Source organism: Carcharodon carcharias, chromosome 18, assembly GCF_017639515.1.
Source record: "Carcharodon carcharias isolate sCarCar2 chromosome 18, sCarCar2.pri, whole genome shotgun sequence".
NCBI lineage: Eukaryota > Metazoa > Chordata > Chondrichthyes > Lamniformes > Lamnidae > Carcharodon > Carcharodon carcharias.
This window is the reverse complement of record NC_054484.1, coordinates 40032912-40052047: the sequence shown is the minus strand read 5'-3', so window position 1 is coordinate 40052047 and position 19136 is coordinate 40032912. Positions and strand designations below refer to the sequence as shown.

At 43.0% G+C, this 19136-nt stretch overlaps 1 protein-coding gene across 1 annotated transcript in view; it reads left to right on the top strand.

Moving 5' to 3' along the window:
* The window catches only part of LOC121290437 (ATPase MORC2-like), a 66716-nt gene that overhangs the window by 39008 nt on the left and 8572 nt on the right, over nucleotides 1-19136 (top strand). Inside the window, exons 13-15 of the mRNA XM_041210875.1 lie at nucleotides 2009-2152; nucleotides 8147-8301; nucleotides 12138-12266. Coding sequence (XP_041066809.1) covers nucleotides 2009-2152; nucleotides 8147-8301; nucleotides 12138-12266 — 428 coding nt within the window. The remainder of the gene's footprint in view (nucleotides 1-2008; nucleotides 2153-8146; nucleotides 8302-12137; nucleotides 12267-19136) is intronic.

Here is a 19136-nt window from a genome sequence, read left to right as displayed (position 1 = left end):
TCACCAAGTTGTAACATCAAATGACTGTCAAAAGGCACTTCTCTCAGTTTTGGAGAAGTCCTGAACTGAATAACAGTAATAAGTCCCATTGCAGTGATTCTATGCACACACACACACCCACCACCACCACCACCACCACCACCACCACCACCACCACCACACCCCCTCCAATCTCCTCCTGGAATGTAGTCTCCACGTGATATGGTTTACTGTTCCTCTTGGCAAAGACAAGCCCACACGAGGATGAATCTGCTGGATTCCTTAGATTGCCATGAAATGGGTCTCTTTGACTAGAGACTGTCTTTCCTCCCACATTTCTGCTTGGTAGCTCTCAGAAGGGGCACTCCTCTCTGCTGATCACATTAGCATCATTACACAAAGCGCAGAGCACGTAGAAGAAATTCTCCCCTTATGTGATGAATTGATATTTTTTAACCAAAATAATTAAAGAAAAGCTGATTAATTTTAATCTGTAATTTTAGCACCTGCCATTCTAGTAAATAAAATTAATGTAGGGTGCTGCACCTTTTTATACTTGCCATTTACTAGAAAATAAGGAGTGCTCCTCCCTCTCCCACATTAAAACCCTGGGCCTCTGCTGGCCACCACTCGCACCCACTCTGTTCAGGACCTCAGCACAATTATTGTTACAGTCTCAATGAAATTGGCTTGGAAGAAGTGTTCCATTGTATATACTGTGATAATTGCGTGTATATATAACAATTTAAAATAGTAAAGAAAGAAAATTTGTTCCTAGTCACTGATAAAAAATCTTACTGTGGCTATTTGTTAAAATATTCAGGTCATCTCTTATGATGTTTTTTTCTCAACTACTTGATGAGACATTATATTCTGAAAATAAGTCTCTCACAAGCTGATGAGTTAGTACGATTCTATCACTCTCTAGTGACAGCACATGGGTAGTACAGAACTTCATGGATATGGATGTTTGGTTCAGGCGTTGCATATTTTGTTCACATTTTATCTACATGAGTACACATCATTATATCCATTTTTTGAACATGTCTTTGTAGGGCTCTGCACGTTCAGTGGGTCAGTTCAGTAGCAGTGGTTTCTGAGGGTAATAGGTTCATTTGAGAACAGTTTCAAGGAGCTTTTTCAATACCTTTTGCTAGTGCTCTCTTCAGGGATTCAGACAGAACATTGACTTTTCAATCACCTGATGAAAAATGTGTTTTCCTTTTAAGTAAAACAAAAATGCAAGTACTTGTGACAGACTTGAGGCTCTTTTCTGTTTCATAAATGTGTTGATTTCTGTTCCTGCATGTGTTCATTCATTGCCACCTTGGACCTGAACTCTTATGCTTCTGTTCCCTTTTTTAGGTCATGATTTCTACCCCTTTTTTCTGCCATGATTTCTACCTTTACTTACACTTTGCTGACCTATTTTCCTTTATTTGCGCTTCATTGCTCAATCTAACCTCACCACTAAATCCACACTGAACTAATTTTCCTCTGTCATCCAAGACTCTCATCTGACGGTACTTGTAGGTTGATGTCTCATATTTAACCCTGCACTGTGGGTTTTCTGGATCTTGGGGAAACCCGGTGGCTAAAAGGAGCTGTGGACTCCTGGGTCCAGGAGGTAAATGTCTTTCCAATTATCTTCTGGATCCAGCTTACCTGCTTCACCACCACCATCAATACTGTCCTCCCCGCCTCAGCATGTTGGAATGTAAGGGTATGTGTGACCATATTTATCATTTGAATGTTAATATTTTAAACGTGCAATGCTTGAATATGGTTAAGTTAATGCTACAATGCCTTACTTTCCAATTAAGCATTTCTAGAAGCAATTCTTAATTTTGTGTCTGATATCTTAGAAGTGCCAGTTTTCAACTTTAATATCATTTAATGCCACTAATAATTTGAAGTTATATAAAGAGAATGCAAAACTCTCATTGGGCTGGTAATTTGCTACGTTGTGCAATGATATATTAAAATATGCATGGAACACATAACCTCTCATCTGACTTCTTATTTATAGAGCACTGAAAGACCCACATAAACTGACTTTTATTTTTGGAATGAACATTGAGGAAAGAAACTTGGATGGAATGTTCATTTATAACAACAGCCGCCTAATCAAAATGTATAAGAGAATTGGAGTACAGCTCAACCGCATGTTAAGGTGCGTTGCAATGTTGCAGTGTTCTGCAAGGAAGTTAATTTCTCTCAGAATATCACCAGAACTCTCCATTTTAACAAATATTTTAAAAATTGACAAGCGAAGCAAAAGTGATGCTAATGGTAATTATTCATTATAACTGAAAAGGGATACATAAACTGAGAAAAATTCTAAATACTTGGGGCTATAAATTGGTCCACACCTCTATTTGGGTTGGCAGTCATTATTTGCAACCTGCCCATACCCGTTGAGACGGAGTTAGGCAGCATACAGATTTGGTGCTGCCATCTTGTTTACCTGATTGTAAAATTAAGCTGAGCATCTCCTGCACCACAAGCTACCACTGCATTCAGCAGGGAACTGAACGAATTGTCACTGCCAAGTGGTACAGCCAGCCTTCTGTTTTTAAAGGCAACTGTCCCTCTTAAAGAGAAGCTGCAATGAATTATGGAGGCTGCTGAATGCTAGTGCTACAATTATAAGCTAGGAACATGGAACACCAGGGCAGAGAGAGGGTTCCAGGGTCATGGATGCAGTGCTGGAAGCCTTTATAAAGTCATAGAGTTTTACAGCATGGAAAGAGGCCCTTCAGCCCATCATGTCCGTGCTTGTCATCAAGCCCCTATCTACTCTAATTCCATTTTCCAGCACTTGGCCCATAGCATTGTATGCTATGGCATCTAAGGTGTTCATCTAAATACTTCTTAAATGTTGTGAGTGTTCCCACCTCTACCACCCTCTAAGGCACAGTGTTCCAGATACCCCCACTCTCTGGGTGAAAAAAAATTTCCTCAAATCCACTCCAAACCTTCTGCCCCTTACCTTAAATCTATGCTCCCTGTTTACTGACTCCTCCACTAAGGAGCAAGGTTTCTTCCTATCTACCCTATCTATGCCCCTCATAATTTTGCACACCTCAAGCAGGTCCCTCCTCGCCCTTCTCTGTTCTAAGGAAAATAACCCCAGCCTATCCAATCTTTCTTCATACCTGAAACGCTCCAGCCCAGGCAATATGCTGGTGAATCTCCTCTGCACCCTCTCCAGAGCAATCACATCTTCCCTATAGTGTGGTGATCAGAACTTCACACAGTAGTCCAGCTGTGGCCTAACTAATGCTTTATACAGTTCCACCATAACCTCTCTGCTGTTGTACTCAATGCCTCAGCTAATAAAGACAAGTATCCCATATGATTTCTTAACCACCTTATCTACCTGTCCTGCTGCTTTCAAGGATCTACGGACATGCTCACCAAGGTCCCTCTGACCCTCTGCACTTCCTAGGGTCCTACCATTCATCATGTACTCCCTTGCCTTGGTAGTCCTCCCATAATGCATCACTTCACATTTTTCATGATTGAATTCCATTTGCCACTGTTCTGCCCATCTGATCAGCCCATCCATATCATCCTGTAATCTAAGGCTTTCCTTCCCGCTATTTACCACACCACCAATTTTCACGTTATCTGTGAATTTACTGATCCTACATTCATGTTTAGATCATTAATGTACACAACAAACAGCAAGGGACACAGCACCGTACCCTGCAATATTCCACTGGACACAGGCTTACAGTCACAAAAACAACTTCAACCATCTCCCTCTGCCTCCTGCCACTAAGCCAAATTTGGATCCAGTTTGCCAATTTGCCCCGGATCCCATGGGCTCTTACCTTCTTGACCAGTCTCCCATGCGAGATCTTGTTAAAAGCCTTACTTAAGGGCATGTAGACTACATCAACTGCACTACCCTCATCTACACACCTAGTCACCTCCTCGAAAAATTCAATCAAATTTGTTAGTCATGATCTCCCCTGACAAAGCCATGCTGACTATCCTTGATTAATCCTTGCCTCTCCAAGTGAAGATTTATCCTGTCCCTCAGAATTTTTTCCAGAAGTTTCCCTACCATTGATATTTGGCTCACTGGCCTATGGTTCCCTGGTTTATCCTTACCACCCTTCTTGAATAATGGTACCATACTAGCTGTCCTACTGTTCTCTGGCACCTCTCCTGTGGCTAAAGAGGATTTGAAAATTAATGTTACGGCCCCAGCAATCTCCTCCCTTGCGTCCCACAGCAGCTTGGGATACATCTCATTCAGGGCCAGGGGATTTATCTGCTTTTAAGCCCACTAATACCTACCCCCTCTCAATGCTAATTTGTTCAAGTGTATCACAGTCCCCCTCCCTGATTTCTATACCTACACCATCCTTTTCTATAGTGAATACAGATGCAAAGTATTCATTTAAAGCCTCACCTACGTCTTCTGGCTCCTCACACAGATTGCCACTTTGGTCCCTAATGAGCCTTACTCTTTCCCTGGTTATCCTCTTGCCCCTAGTATACTTATAAAACGCCCTTGGATTTTCCTTCATTTTATTTGCCAGTGTTTTTGCATGCCCCCTATTCACTCTCTTAATTTCTTTTTTAAGTAACCCCCTGCACTTTCTATACTCCTCTAGGGCTTCTGCTGTATTGGGCCCTCGATATCTGCCATAAGCTTTCGTTTTTCTCCTTTTCCAATCCTGTACATTCCTCGACATCCAAGGTTCTCTGGACTTGTTGGTCCCACCCTTCACCTTTCTGGGAACATGCTAGTTTTGCACTGTAACTATTTCTTTTTGAATGACTCCTGCAGCTCAGATGTATATTTTCCTACAAGTAGCTGCTCGCAGTCCACTTTGGACAGGTCCTGTTTTATCATATTAAAATCGGTCTTTCCACATTTCAGAGCCTTTATTTCTGGTCCATCTTTGACCTTTTCCATAACTACCTTAAATCTTACTGAGTTATGGTCACTATTACTGAAATGCTCCCCCACTGGCACTTCTAAAGTGATGGAGGTGGACTTGAGGAGAGACATCATGATTCCACAGGAAGCCTTCAAGGACTACTCTCAGAACAGGTTAGCAACAGGTGGCTTGGGAAGTCAATTTGGTGTTTAGCCCCGAGGACCTGGCAGCATTGTCACAAGACATCGAAGGACCTCATGCAGGTGGTCAAGGCCAGTTACTGCAACCTCACGTGACATTTCCTGCCCATCATTCCACCAGCCTGTCATGCTACACAATGCACCACACCCATCACCTGTGGCACTCATGACTCTTGCCTAACGTCAAGATAACCCACCTCACCAATGCTATCATCCACTTCACACTGCCTCCACATACCCCCAGGATTTGAACTTTGGCAGGCATATCACCCATAGACAGTGTAATGCAATGAATGATACATTTCCCTTTTAAGGGACAAAATAGCACACAATAGAAGAAAACAGACAGAACCAGTGGGTAGGTGGTGGCTGGGTCTGCAACTTGTAAGCCCTATGGAGGAGTTAGCTTTCCACCTCATTGGACACAGCCTGTGTCATCAAGAATTGCTGAGAACAATGGGAATGATGGTATGTTCCTGCCTTATGCCCCTTCTCAACTTCCAGCTCATCTTCATCCTGCTATCTAGCATGATGAGAAAGCTGCTGATCTTTTCACCGTGAACCTCTTGTTCCCCACCACTCTCACCCCCTGTCCCTCATCCCAGCCTTCCCCTTCTGATTTTCTGATTCAGACACAAGAACTGCCACCTGCCCAGCAGCCACAGCAGCCCAAGGAGGAGGAGAAAGAGCAAAAGCACATTGATGCAAAGGCCCGTAACTTGATCACTTGCAGCTATTGATCCAGATACTGACACTGCACATAGCTGGCAGGCTAGTCATAGAGTTGAGATCAGCACATGGGAAAAAAATTGCCTGATGGAATACAATGTGGAGAAATCTGAGATTATCCACTTTGGTAGGAAAAACAGAAATATGGAGCATTTCTTAAAGGGTGAGAAGCTGGGAGGTGTTGAACTTCAAAGGGGCTTGGGTGTCCTTGTTCATGATTCACTGAAAGCTAGCATGCCAGAGGTAGGCAGCCAGGCTGATGGAAAGAATGGAAAGTTTCAGAAAACTTTTGATAAGGTCCCACCCAAGAGGTTAGTAAACAAAATTAGAGCACATAAGATTGTAGGGAATATAATGGCATAGATTGAGAACTGGTTAATAGACAGAAAACAGAGAGTAGAAATAAATGGATCATTTTCAGGCTGTGACTAGTGGGGGTACCACAAGGATCAGTGCTTGGGCCCCAGCTTCACAATATATATCAATGTTTTGGACATGGTGATTAAATGTAATATTTCCAAATTTGCAGATGACACAAAACTAGTTAGAAATGTGAATTGTGAGGAGGATGAAATGATGCTCAAGGGCTTTTGGAGAGGCTGAGCGAGTGGGCAAAAATTTGGCAGGAAAAACAGAAATATGGAGCATTTCTTTAAGGGTGAGAGGCTGGGAGGTGTTGAACTTCAAAGGGACTTGGGTGTCCTTGATCATGATTCACTGAAAGCTAGCATGCAGGTACAGCAAGCAATTAAGAAGGCCTTTGTTGGCCTTTATTACAAGAGGATTTGAGCATGGGAGTAAAGATGTCTTACTGCAATTATATAGTTCCTCGGTGAGACCGCACCTGGAGTATTCTGTGCAGTTTTGATCTCCTTACCTAAGGAAAGATACAGTTGCCATAGAGGGAGTGCAACGAAGGTTCACTAAATTCGTTCCTAGGATGGAGGGATTGTCCTATGAGGAAAGATTAAGTAGACTGGCCCTTTATTGTCTGGAGTTTAGAAGGATGAGAGGTGATCTCATTTAAACATGCAAAATTCTTACAGGGCTTGACAGGGTAGATGCAGGAAGGATGTTTCCCCTGGCTGGAGGTTCTAGAACCAGGGAACACAGTCTCAGAATAAGGGCAGGCCATTTAGGGCTGAGATGACAAGGAATTTCTTCAGTAAGAGGGTAGTGAATCTTTGGAATTCTCTGCCCAGAGGGCTGTGGAGGCTCAGTTGTTGAGTTCGTTCAAGACTGAGATCGATAGCTTTCTACATATCAAAAACATCAAAGGATATGGGGATAGTGCAGGAAAATTGTGTTGAAGTAGAAGATCAGCCATGATCTCATTGAATGGGCAGAGTGGACTTGAAGGGCCAAATGGCCTACTTCTACTCCTATTTGTTATATTCTTATGTTCTTATGATTCATTTGCCAGCTCAATGAGGGAGAGCAAACAGATTCTGCTACAGGTAACTCAGATGAAGACCTTGATGGAGCAGCAAGCAGGAGGGTGCAGGTGGGCATGCACAGCAAAATGCTGGGTGTATTGGCTGCCCTGCCAGACAGCCTTCTGTTGCTGTTGAGGAGCATGGTGGAGTCCAGCTCCAAATTGGCAGAGGGCACCAAACAGCATCTCGCCACAGTCCCTGCTCCATCTCCATGTCATGCTAAAGACCCAGAGACACTGCAAGTGCAGCACGCATACTTGTTGTGGCCTTTGTGCAGACAGGTTACTGAATCACTTGCCCTCCCAGTATGGATGCAGCAATATTCTCTGGCAAGTATAAGAACATGCCACAATATCTCCAAAAACACTCCAGGGTACTTCCAGAAACTGTGGAGGATAGCTGATATTATTCAAAATTACCTTAGCTGCATGTCAGGTGTCTGGCCTTTTAAGTAAGGCTAGTGTTGCAGTTGAATCCTTGATCTTTGGTAAGGGCCAAGCAAAGTCATCCAATGAACCTGTGTGGTCCAAATTTGGAAATTGGATGTCACATCAGCTGGTATGAACTGAGCTATATCATGATAGCACCACTTTAGCTACTTCTGGCACATGCAGGAAATGCCATGTGAGTGCTTTTCGCAACATGGTATGCCATGTGGATGATGCTGGAAGTGGCAGGTGGCACACCGTGCAACCGCAGGTGGGTGTTTGGCTTCCGTAGTTCCATCTCCAGCAAAACTTCAGACCATTCATGATATTGGTTCTTGAAGTATTATGCAATGACTAAGTTAGTTAGGCACTTTGAATTTCTTCAATTTTGCAATACACTAATCTCACACATTGATGAATATGCAGCAGAAAATATATTCTGTTTCTTATTTACTCTGAATGTATTTTCTTAGGTATTGTTTTGGTGTTGTGGGTGTTGTTGATGTGCCCAGTGTAATGATGGAGCCAACTCATAATAAACAAGACTTTGCAGATGCCAAGGAATACCACAGTTTGCTTCGAGTTATGGGTCAGTTCCTGCTTCAGTATTGGAAGGACCTTGGCATTGGTAAGAAGAAAAAAGCGATTTGTTGTGAGTTATAAAGTGGCCAGTTCAGATAAATGTAGATGAGGAAGTGACCCATAAAACTGGAGTAATTGCTTTGACTACAAACCAGATCTTGAAGTTGCTTTTCTGCCCAAAACACACATTGATTGTCAATGTCAATGCAGAAAGCAAAACCCAGAGGAGCAAGTGATTAATATGTTTAGATGTTTAGACCTGAATTTTTGATGCGAGGTCAGGAGCGCAGAGTCGGGACAATTCCCTGCCCCACAAACCCGACCTGGGAGAAAGTGTCCCAGAAGATCGGATTTTCAGTTCGCTATAGGGGTGGCGGGTGAAAATGGAAGTCATGGTGGGTGACCCCGGAATGGGTGCAGAAGCAGGCTGGCTGGAAGGTCCGCCTCCGTATACCGGCACTGTGTCAAAGTTTTTAGAAAAACAATGAAACATAAATCAGCTCTCTAGCCATCACCCCTCACCACCCCTTCAGCAGCCCCCCCCCCCCCCCCCACACACACACACACACACACACACACACACACAAACACAATCCCCATGCCTTACATGCCACCTCATGCCCCCCCACCAACCCCCGTGGCCCCTCATACACTCTATGCCAACCTATGCCCCTCTACCCATTCCCGTGGCCCTTTATAGCTCCTATGCCAACTTAGTTCCAACTCCTTCCACCCCAACCACCAGCCTTTGCTCTTACACCTATCATGCCAACTCACCTTGGGCAGACTTCTGGATGCATGCTGAGATGTAACAAGATAAAGTTATTAATTGTGTCTTGAAGAATACACTATTTCAAAACAATACTCTCATTAATAGAAACCCATCCACTACATTTAACTTTCTTTAATCCCTATAAAAACAAGCATTAGCATTCATGGTCCCACTTCAAACCACATGGAAATGTCAATCAAACTGTGAATTGAAAGGCACCCCACTGTGACAATGCAATACTGTGAAACAGTCATGCAGCACTAATCCAGTAATGATAAACCTCTGATTATGTCAACAGACAGAATGAAATAGCAAGCATTGATTTTTTTTTTAAACACTGCAGACATTATTTTTAAACAAACCTTTAAAGGAAAGTAGATTTAAATGCCTTGACAATTCCTTTTGACAGTTACAAGAAGCTTGCCAGTTCTAATGAGTTTATGCACTTCTTATACACATTCATGTCTATTTTTAACAATCCCAAAGGGCATCTGACCTCTCCCAAAGTGCATCTTACCTTCCCCAAAGGCACATTACCTCTTCCGAAGATGTCCTGGGGCCAAATCCAAAACGGCACCTTACTTCTCCAAAAGAGGACCCGTCTATCCAGGCAATTCTGTAAAGTTTAGACGTGCTCCTACCAGGTCTAATCTGCATGCATCGTGTTTGCTGTTCCTAGCTGATGAAAATCCGACATGACTGGAGGCAGCTTCTGTTTTATATGGGTAGCTGATTCTGTGAACCATGGATGTGCAATTTGGAACCCACCTCCATTCTCTCCCCCACCCCTCGCGAAGATGGTGAGTGTTGTGTTCGGCAGGTGTGTTGGGGGGAGTGCGGGGAACTTCCAGATCCAGAATTCCACAGCTATTTTTGAAACGATGGAGTGGCTCTGCATCTTTATGAAAATTCAGTCTTTAGAAACACCTTTAAGTCACTATGTTAGGACTATTCAATAGTTACTTATATTAAGTAGCCACCCAACAAAAGCAAGGCACAGAATACTTCCTCTCTTTCACAAGTGCTTTGAATACTTACCATATATGTGAGTTCTGATATTTCAGATGTGCAGAGCATTGGTCAGGCCTCATCATTCAGTTTTGGGCACCAGACTTTAGGAAAGATGTAATGGGCTTGATGGGGATACAGCACAGGACACCACGGAATGATAGTTCATGAGGACAAGTTGCATAAACTTGGTTTGCATTCTCTTAAATTTCAAAATTTGAAGAGTGATGTAATTTAGGTCTTTAAAATTGATTTGATATAGTAGATACAAAGAAGCTATTTCCTCTGGTGGGGAATCCAGAACAAGCGGACACTCTTAGCAGCCAGCCTAACTGTATTTGAATAGATAATCAAGGGTCAATTAAGCTTGTTACCAAGCCTATAGACCCTGATAATACGTTACCTACGCCATTTGGTGTAGGCAATTGGGCAGGAGTAGGCAGCCCAATTTTTAAAATAATCTGCTCAAATAGCGAGAAGGAAGGGGTAGGGGTTTCTATTTTTGGGGGCTGTCCTTTGCCAATCGGGGGCAGTCCCTCAAGATAGAACCCCGTCTTTCCTCTTATGCATCTTCAGCCTTAAACCCACATACCCTGTCCCCCTCCCTGCCCTGCCCAAACACTCTCTGCCCAAGGCTCTGGATTATCTGTTTCCAAGGATCCATTGGGCCTTTGTCATCCTCCTCATCATGCAATGCTGACAGTGCCCACTAACACACATTAGACGTTGCCGGGGCTGAGGGGCGTAAATCCTACTCGGCCTTTGTATAGACTGCCCGCAGCGCGTTATGGAGCTGGTTGGCTCCACATCAGCTTTGCTTCTGGGGCGGAGGAATGTGAGGGGGGAGGTAGCCTTTGGGCCCCACCCCCATAATATTCAGCCCCTAGTTTCAGCAGGGACTTCCTGTCCCAAAGGTTGCCAGGAATGGGTAAATATCTGGTGACAAGAGCTCCACCCAGACACAGGCACTCTAGTTTCCACCACCAGTAGGTGACTAAACTATTACAAAATCTTTGCTACAAGTGATCCAACAAAAAATTTTTGTATGGTGAGTTTTGGTATTTTGTTAAGCCAGTGTGTGCATTTTCTTTTTTGGATAAAATGGTCCTGCCAGAGATTTAGACACATTCATTTCTTTTTGAGAATTATAGATACAACTACGTGTTTTGTCAGTACGTTGGAAAAATACAACAATTGAAACAATATAATTTCTGTTTGTACTGTTGAATGTGTTCAGTTAAGACCAACTTTAGAGTGGTAATAGTCTTTGTACAAGTGGGTGTTAAAGCATCTGAAATGTGGTTACAAAATCAAAAGAAAGGATTTGTAATATATATTTGAATATTATTTATATTACAAATGGACTTCTGCTTGAACATAGCCCTCTGTTGAGGACAGCCCTTGCCCTTCAAGGTGGTAGAAGTCACTGGTATGGTAAGTGCTGTTGAAAGTGGCTTGGTGAGCTGCTGCATTGTATGTTATATATGGTACACACTGCTGCCATGCTCCGTCAGTGTTGGAGGGTGTGAATGTTTAAGGTGGTGGATGAGACGCTGATTGAATGGGCTGCTTTCTCCTGGATGGTATTAAGCTTCTTGAGTGCTGTTGGAGTTGCACTCATCTAGGCAAATGAAGAGTAGTCTATCACATTCCTGACTTGTGCCTTGTAGATGGTGGACAGAGTTTGGGGAGTCGGGAGGTGAATTACTTGCTGCAGAATTCCCAGTCTCTGACCTGTTCTTGTAGTCACAGAATTTATATGGCTAGCCCAGTTAAGTTTCTGATCATTGGTAACCTCCTGGATGGTGGTTCTGGGGCAGGGAAGGGGTTTGGGGGAAGGTGCGGGTGGCATCACTGATGGTAGTGCCGTTGAATGTGAAGGGGAGATGGCTGGAATCTCTCTTGATGGAGATGGTCATTGCCTAGCAATTGTGTGGCCATAGTTCCCATTAAGCATACAGAGCAATATGAATTGTATTAGCATAAATTTGCTATATAAATTGGCATGGTTTGGTGTTAAATTACAGCATGCTTTTACTTATTTATTTATAAATTTTAGCTTAGAATGGTAATGTCATTCTGACATGTTTATGTGCTTTCAGCCCAAATGGGAGTTGTGAAATTCTGGAGTGAGTTTGGATACTCATCAACAAACTGGAATTTGTCACCTTCAAATGCACTTCAGTTCAAGAGGAGACGTGCCATTGAGATTCAAGTTATAGTACAGTGCGGCAAGTACCACTTATTTGCTAATAAAAAATGCATGATAGAGGGATGCATTTACTGAGTAGCATTTTATTGTAAAGGTAAAGTAAAGGTGAAGGTGTAGTGGTATTGTCGCTGGCGTAGTGGTATTGTTGCTGGACTAGTAATCCAGAGACCCAGGGTGATGCTCTGGGGACCCGATTTGAATCCTGCCACAACAGATGGTAGAATTTGAATTCAAGAAGAATCTGGAATTAAATGTCTAATAATTACTAGGAAACCATAGTTGATTGTTGTAAAAACCCATCTGGTTCACTAATCCTTTTTAGAGAAGGAACCTGCTATCTTTACCTGGTCTGGTCTACATGTGACTCCAAGCCCACTGCATGTGGTTGACTCTTAAATGCCCCTGAACAAGGGCAACTAGGGATGAGCAATAAATGCTGGCCCAGCCAGTAAAACCCACATACCGTGAATGAATTAAAAAAAAAATCCTCAAAACACATTAAATTTTACCTGTGTGTAAAACAAGAGCACACCAATGTGTTAAAAATAAAGGCAAGGTAGAATTTCTTGTGAGTTTATGACAGGAAACTAGTATAACTGGTATAATGGGCTCGGATGTTTGGGAGAGAACATCTGCATGGTGAGTTTTGGCATTTTGTTAAAGAGCATTTTGTTAGGGAGCATTTCTGGACTTTAACAGAAGGAAAAAAAAAGTGAAAACTGGGAAATAAGAAAACTGGCCTGAACTGGCCTTGTTTACCTTAAAATGAAACACCTATAAAATGGGAAAATAAGAGTATTGGTCTAAACTGTTTTTTTGCTCCTGGGACATTGTTAAGGGCCTCAGGGATTTAAAATGCTAGTTTTACTATTGATGTTGTAGATCGATCAATTGTATTATTAAAAAAAAGGGTTGGATTTTATGGCCCCTAGCTGGGCCTATTTTTGGCAGGGGGGTAGTGGGTATGTAAAATATGAGGGATGGAAAGCCCACTATCTTTCTGCCCACACCCAAGCTGTCCCTCATAAGACTATAGGTGGGTGGGCGCTGAAATCAGCAGCCTGTTATCATATTTAAATAAATAATTAAGGGTCAGTTAAGCTTATTAACAAATAAATGACCTGTATAATATGCTGCCCATGTCATAATACAGTTGGCATGAGCAGGCAAGCAGCAGAGTGGACAGGCTGTTTTTAAAAAAGGTTTTTGTAAAGGTGGGAAGGAAGGGGGGCACATCATTCTGAGTGGGTGCCCTTTGCGCTTCAGGGCACTCCCCTAAGATGTTATCCTCCCTTTGTTTCTCCCTGCCAAAGCTCTACAGTGCACCCCCCTTCCCCCTCGAGCTGTCCAATCCTTCCCTGTCCAACACCCACAACTTACTTGGGTCCAGATGCCATGGCTGCCTTCCTCGTGGGCCTTCTTGCAGTCCTGGAAGCCTTCACTACTGAGCTCTGGAGCTAGCTGCTGGCCAATCAGATTGGCTGGTAGCTCTCAAGGGTGGGACTTCCTCCCACTGAGTGGCATAAGCCCCACTCTCATGTTGTTTAGCCCACTTGGAGTGTGTTATGGCTGCAGGGTGGGCTTCTTTCAGTTACAGCCATTGGCTGACTTTCCTTCCAGAGGTGGGGCTTGGGGTGGGGGGAGGCAACCAATCAATGAGACCATCTCCCATTCTTTGCAACTCTAGAGAATACAGTCCCAGTTTTCTCAATCTCTCCTCATAAGACAATCCCACCATCCCAGGAATTAGTCTAGCGTACCACTGTTGCGCTCCCCGTATGACACGCATATCCTTCCTTAGATAAGGAGACCAAAACTGTACACAGTACTCCAGGTGTGGTCTCACCAAGGCACTATACAACTGCAGCAAGACAACTTTATTCCTGTACTCCAATCCATTGCGATGAAGGCCAACATACCATTAGCCTTCCCAACTGTTTGCTGCACCTACCTGCATGTTAGCTTTTAGTGACTCGTAAACAAGGACACCCAGGACCCCTTGGACATCAACACTTCCCAACCTCTCACCGTTTAAGAAATACTATGCCTTTCTGTTTTTTCTACCAAAGTGGATAACTTCAGTTACATTATATTCCATTTGCAATGCTCTTGCCCACTTAGTTAGCCTGTCTAAATCCCCTTGAAGTCTCCTTGCATCTGCCTCACAACTTACATTCCCACCTAGTTTTGTCATCAGCAGATTTAAAAATATTACATTTGGTCCCCACATCTAAATCATTTATATAGATTGTAAACAGCTGTGGCCCCCAGCACTGATCTTTGCAGTATTCTACCTGTAACAGCCTGCCATCCTGAGAATGACCTGTTTATTCCCATACTGTTTTCTGTCTGTTAACCAATTGTTAATCTATAGCAGTATATTACCCCCAATCCCATGTGCTCTAATTTAGTTTACTAACCTCTTATGTGGGACCTTATCAAAAGCCTTTTGAAAATCCAAATACACCACATCATCCTTTATCTATGCTACAGGTAACATCCTCAACAAACTCCGGAAGGTTTGTCAAACATGATTTCCTTTTCATAAATCCATGTTGACTCTGCCCAATCATATCGTTATTTTCTAAGTGTCCAGTTATCATATCCTTTACAATTGATTCTAACATTTTCCCGACTACATATATCAAATTAACAGGCCTGTAGCTCTCTGTTTTCTTCCTTCTTTCTTAAATAATGGGGTTACATTTGCTATTTTCCAGTCTGCAGGAACCTTTCCAGAATCTATAAAATTTCAAAAAATAAGCACCAATGCATCCACTATCTCTTGCCACCTCCTTCAACAATCTGGGATGTTGCTCATCCAGGAGATTTATCAACCTTTAATCCAATCAATTTTCAAGTAAAAACACTTTATTAATTCTAATTTCTTTCAGTTCCTCATTTTGACAAGTCCCCTGGTTCCCTAGTATTTCTGGGAGATTTTCTGTATCGTCCTCCGTGAAGACAGACGTAAAGTAATTGTTTAGTTTCCCTGCCATTTCCTTTTTCTCCATTATAAATTCTCCTGTCTCCACCTTTAATGGACCCACATTTGTCATTGCTCATCTTTTCCTTTTTGCTTGCATTCATATTCTCTTTTCCTTTCATAATCAGTTTCTTGACCATCCTCTGCTGGATTCTAAATTGCTCCCAGTCCTGGGGCTCACCATTTTTTGGCAACATTTTGTGGCCACTTCCTTTAATGCGATCTTTAACTTCTTTTGTCAGTATCGTTGATTTACCTTTCCTGTTGGGTTTTTGTGTCTTAGAGGAATATATATTTGTTGTGGACCATGTAATACTTCTTTAAATACTAACCATTGCTTGCCCACCATCAAATCGTTTAATATATTTTCCCAATCCACTATAGCCAACTTGCCCCTCATACCTTCATCATATCCTTTGTTCAGATTTAAGACCCTATTTTCAGAATGAACTATATCACTTTCAAATTTAATGTAAAATACGATTATATTATGGTCATTATTTCCTAAAGGCTCCTTTACAGCAAGGTTATTAATTAGCTGTTTTGCACTACATAATATTAATCTAAAATAGCCTGATCCCTAGTTGGTTCTTCAACGTACTGCTCCAGAAACCCACCTTATACACATTCCAGGAACTCATCCTCCATAGCATTAGTGCTAATTAGGTTTACACAGGCTATATGTAAATTGAGTCATCCATTATTACTGCATTACCCAGGTTACATGCAGCTCTAATTTCCTGATTCATACTGTTTCCAGCATTACCACTATAGTTGGTGGCCTATAAATAACTCCCACCAATGTTTGCTGCCCCTTGCTGTTCCTCAACTCCACCCAAATTGATTCTACACCTTGACACTTTGGCCTAAGATCCTCTCTCTCCAAAGTACTGATTTTGTCCCTTATTAACAGTGCTACCACACCTCCTTTTCCTTTTTGCCTATTCTTCCTAAATGCCAAATATCCTTGAATATTCAGTTCCCAGTCGTGGTCACCATGTCACCATGTCTTCGTAATGGCAATTAAATCATACCCATTTACCTCTATTTGTGTCTTCAAATCATCTACCTTGTGGAAATGCTGCATGCCCTTAATTTTGTCTTTTTAACGTTACTCCACATTCTGATCCTATTTGATGCCTGCCTTTGCTTTGTCCGCCTTCTAATTTTGCTTACTACTTTTCTGCTTCCAGTTACCAGCTTTGCTTCCCTCTAATCTGAGCTTTCTCTCAGGTTCCTGCCCCTCTGCCAATCTAGTTTAAATCCTCTCCAACAACACTAACAAATCTCCCTGTGAGGATGTTAGCCTCAGTCCTGCTAAGGTGCAACTTGTCCATCTTGTATGGGTCCCACCTTTTCCAGAACTGATCCCAATGCCTCAGAAATTTGATGCCCTCCCTCCTACACCACTTTTCCAGTCACACATTCAATCGGTTAATCCTCCTATTCCTGTGCTCCCTAGCACATGGTGCTGGTTGTAATCCTGGGATTACTGCTTTAAAGGTCCTGCATTTTAATTTCTTTCCTAACTGCCTAAAACCTGCTTTCAGGACCTCATCCCTCTTCCTACCTATGTTGTTGGTACCCATGTGGACCATGACTTCTGGCTGTTCACCCTCCCCCAGAAGGATATCCTGCAGCCGCTCTGTGACATCATTGACCCTGGCACCAGGGAGGCAACATACCATCCTAGAGTCATGTCTACGGATGCCTGTCTGTTCCCCTAACTAACAAACCCCTATCACTATTGCTCTTCAAATCTTCTTAATTCTCTCCTGTGCAGCTGAGCTCCCTGCTGTGCCACAGGCTTGGCTCATTCTGCATTTCTCTGAGGAAACATCACCCTCACCAATGCCCAAAATGGAAAACCAGTTAGCGAGCAGGATCGACTCAGGGGACTCCTGTATTACCTGCCTGGTTCTCGTAGACAGCCTGGCACTCACCCGTTAAGCCTCTGCCTGCGTGCTCCTAACCTGCCTTAGGTGACCACCTCACTAAACATGCTATCTAAGTAGTTCTCTGCCTTGCGGATGCACCACATTGACTCTAGCCGCTGCTTGAGTTCCAAAGCCCAGAGTAACTGATGACACTTCCTACAGATGTGTTTGGCTAGGACACATGATGCATCCATGACATCCCACATTCCACAGGATGTACATTCCACTCAACTGAGTTGCTCTGCCATACCTTAACTTTTACAAACTATTTATTATGAGTAGAATAACATACCATTTACTCACCAATCAGCTTCTTCCCATTAGATGTTAGAACCAAAGTTAGAACCAAATACTGGAGACAGAGAAAGGTAGATCCAAAGTGCTGCTGACTGCCTTGGAGTCCCCCTTTCACCTGCTCTCTAAGGTCCTGGGGAGGTGAGAAGGTGACAAGGTTGCTTGTTCTGTGCCGGAGACAAGGCTCAGAGAAGGCCTGGCAGCCATGGTGCAGTAGGGAGACTGGAGTTCAGAGAAATCCAGGGACAGTGCCAGCTTAGCTAAGCTAGCACTCTGTGACAGAGTTGGAATTGTGCTGGAAATTAGAGGGGGGAAAGCAGCTTTGTGAATCATGTGGAACACAGTCTCAGGAGAAGAGATTGAACCATCATGAGCAGTTGTTGAGGCAATCTGAGTCAAGTTTGAGAGATTTCAGAGGTTAAATCTTTGAAAGCGAAGAGCTGAAATCCCTCATGAGGGAGACAGAAGTTTTACAAGATATTGTGATTCGCAGTGGTCACTGCATCTGGGTGGGTTGCTGGGAAATCCATGGGATCTGTCTTAGTTACAACTGCCATTTAATGCTTAGTGTGGTGTATTTGACCACAGTTTGCCTATTAATTCAAATTCACTTCCTGTTAATTCTGAATGTTAGATGTATAAAATAGATATTGTAAACTGCTTAACTTTTCTGACTTTGTACAGTAAAGTTTATTTTGTTTGCTTAAAACTGTGGAATCTCGTGGCTTTATCTTGTGGCTTCTAGTGGGTAACTAGGATTTCAAACTCTGCCTACTTCAAACAAAATGTTACTGGTCCCTAACTGGATCGTAGCAGGGGAGCAGCACTAACTGGATTGCTCTTCAGAATTACTGGCATATGATCAATGGGACAAATGGCCTCCTTCTGTCCTGGACTATTCTATGGTTCTATAATGTTATCAGGCTTTACTATAGTAGCCTATTGCTTATTGTCTTGGGCAGCATTACAAATGGACACTTCAGTGAGGTTTTGGTGCCCTGCAATATTAGGACCTACAAGAAAGGAGGGGAAAGTAAAAAATTGAAAGTGATTTTTTCTTTACACAGTGTTAGGTGGAATCGATGAAAGGGTGTGATTTTCTCCCATGGGCCTCAGGTTCTTGACATTAGGGCGAAAGGGTAGTCTGAAGTGCACACTGTGTGGGGAGCAGTCACCCAGCTGTGATTTTCCCATAGCAGGCCCTCCTGCACTGAAGAAGCAGCAGGCTGCTTCCTCAAGTAAGTAAGAGAGAGGGTGCTTTCATTTTGAGCTGCCCTGTCTCCAACTTTTTAAAGTTTTCAGTAAAAAATAGACTGAACAGCCAGGCCATCATTTTGGAGGTGTGGCTTTCCATAGAATGGCCTGCGGTTGCAGCTGAAGCCAAGCAAACAGGGAAGGTCTCAAAGCCTTCCTGAAATATTGGCCCCTGGTTGGTCGCCAGGAGGCCACCTCTAGGCAGCTACACTATTTCTGACTTGTATGTGGGTAGCCCTTCTGCGCCCCCCTATTCTGCCTCTGGGAAAATGACCCAGAAAATGCCAGAGAACCAGCACACTAGCTGGCAGTGCAAAATTTCGCACCCACCTGCCTTTGTGATCATACTCATCAGGGCCTAAAAATTCAACTCCAGGCATTTGTACATACCAATGTAACTCAGAAACTTGGAATTGCA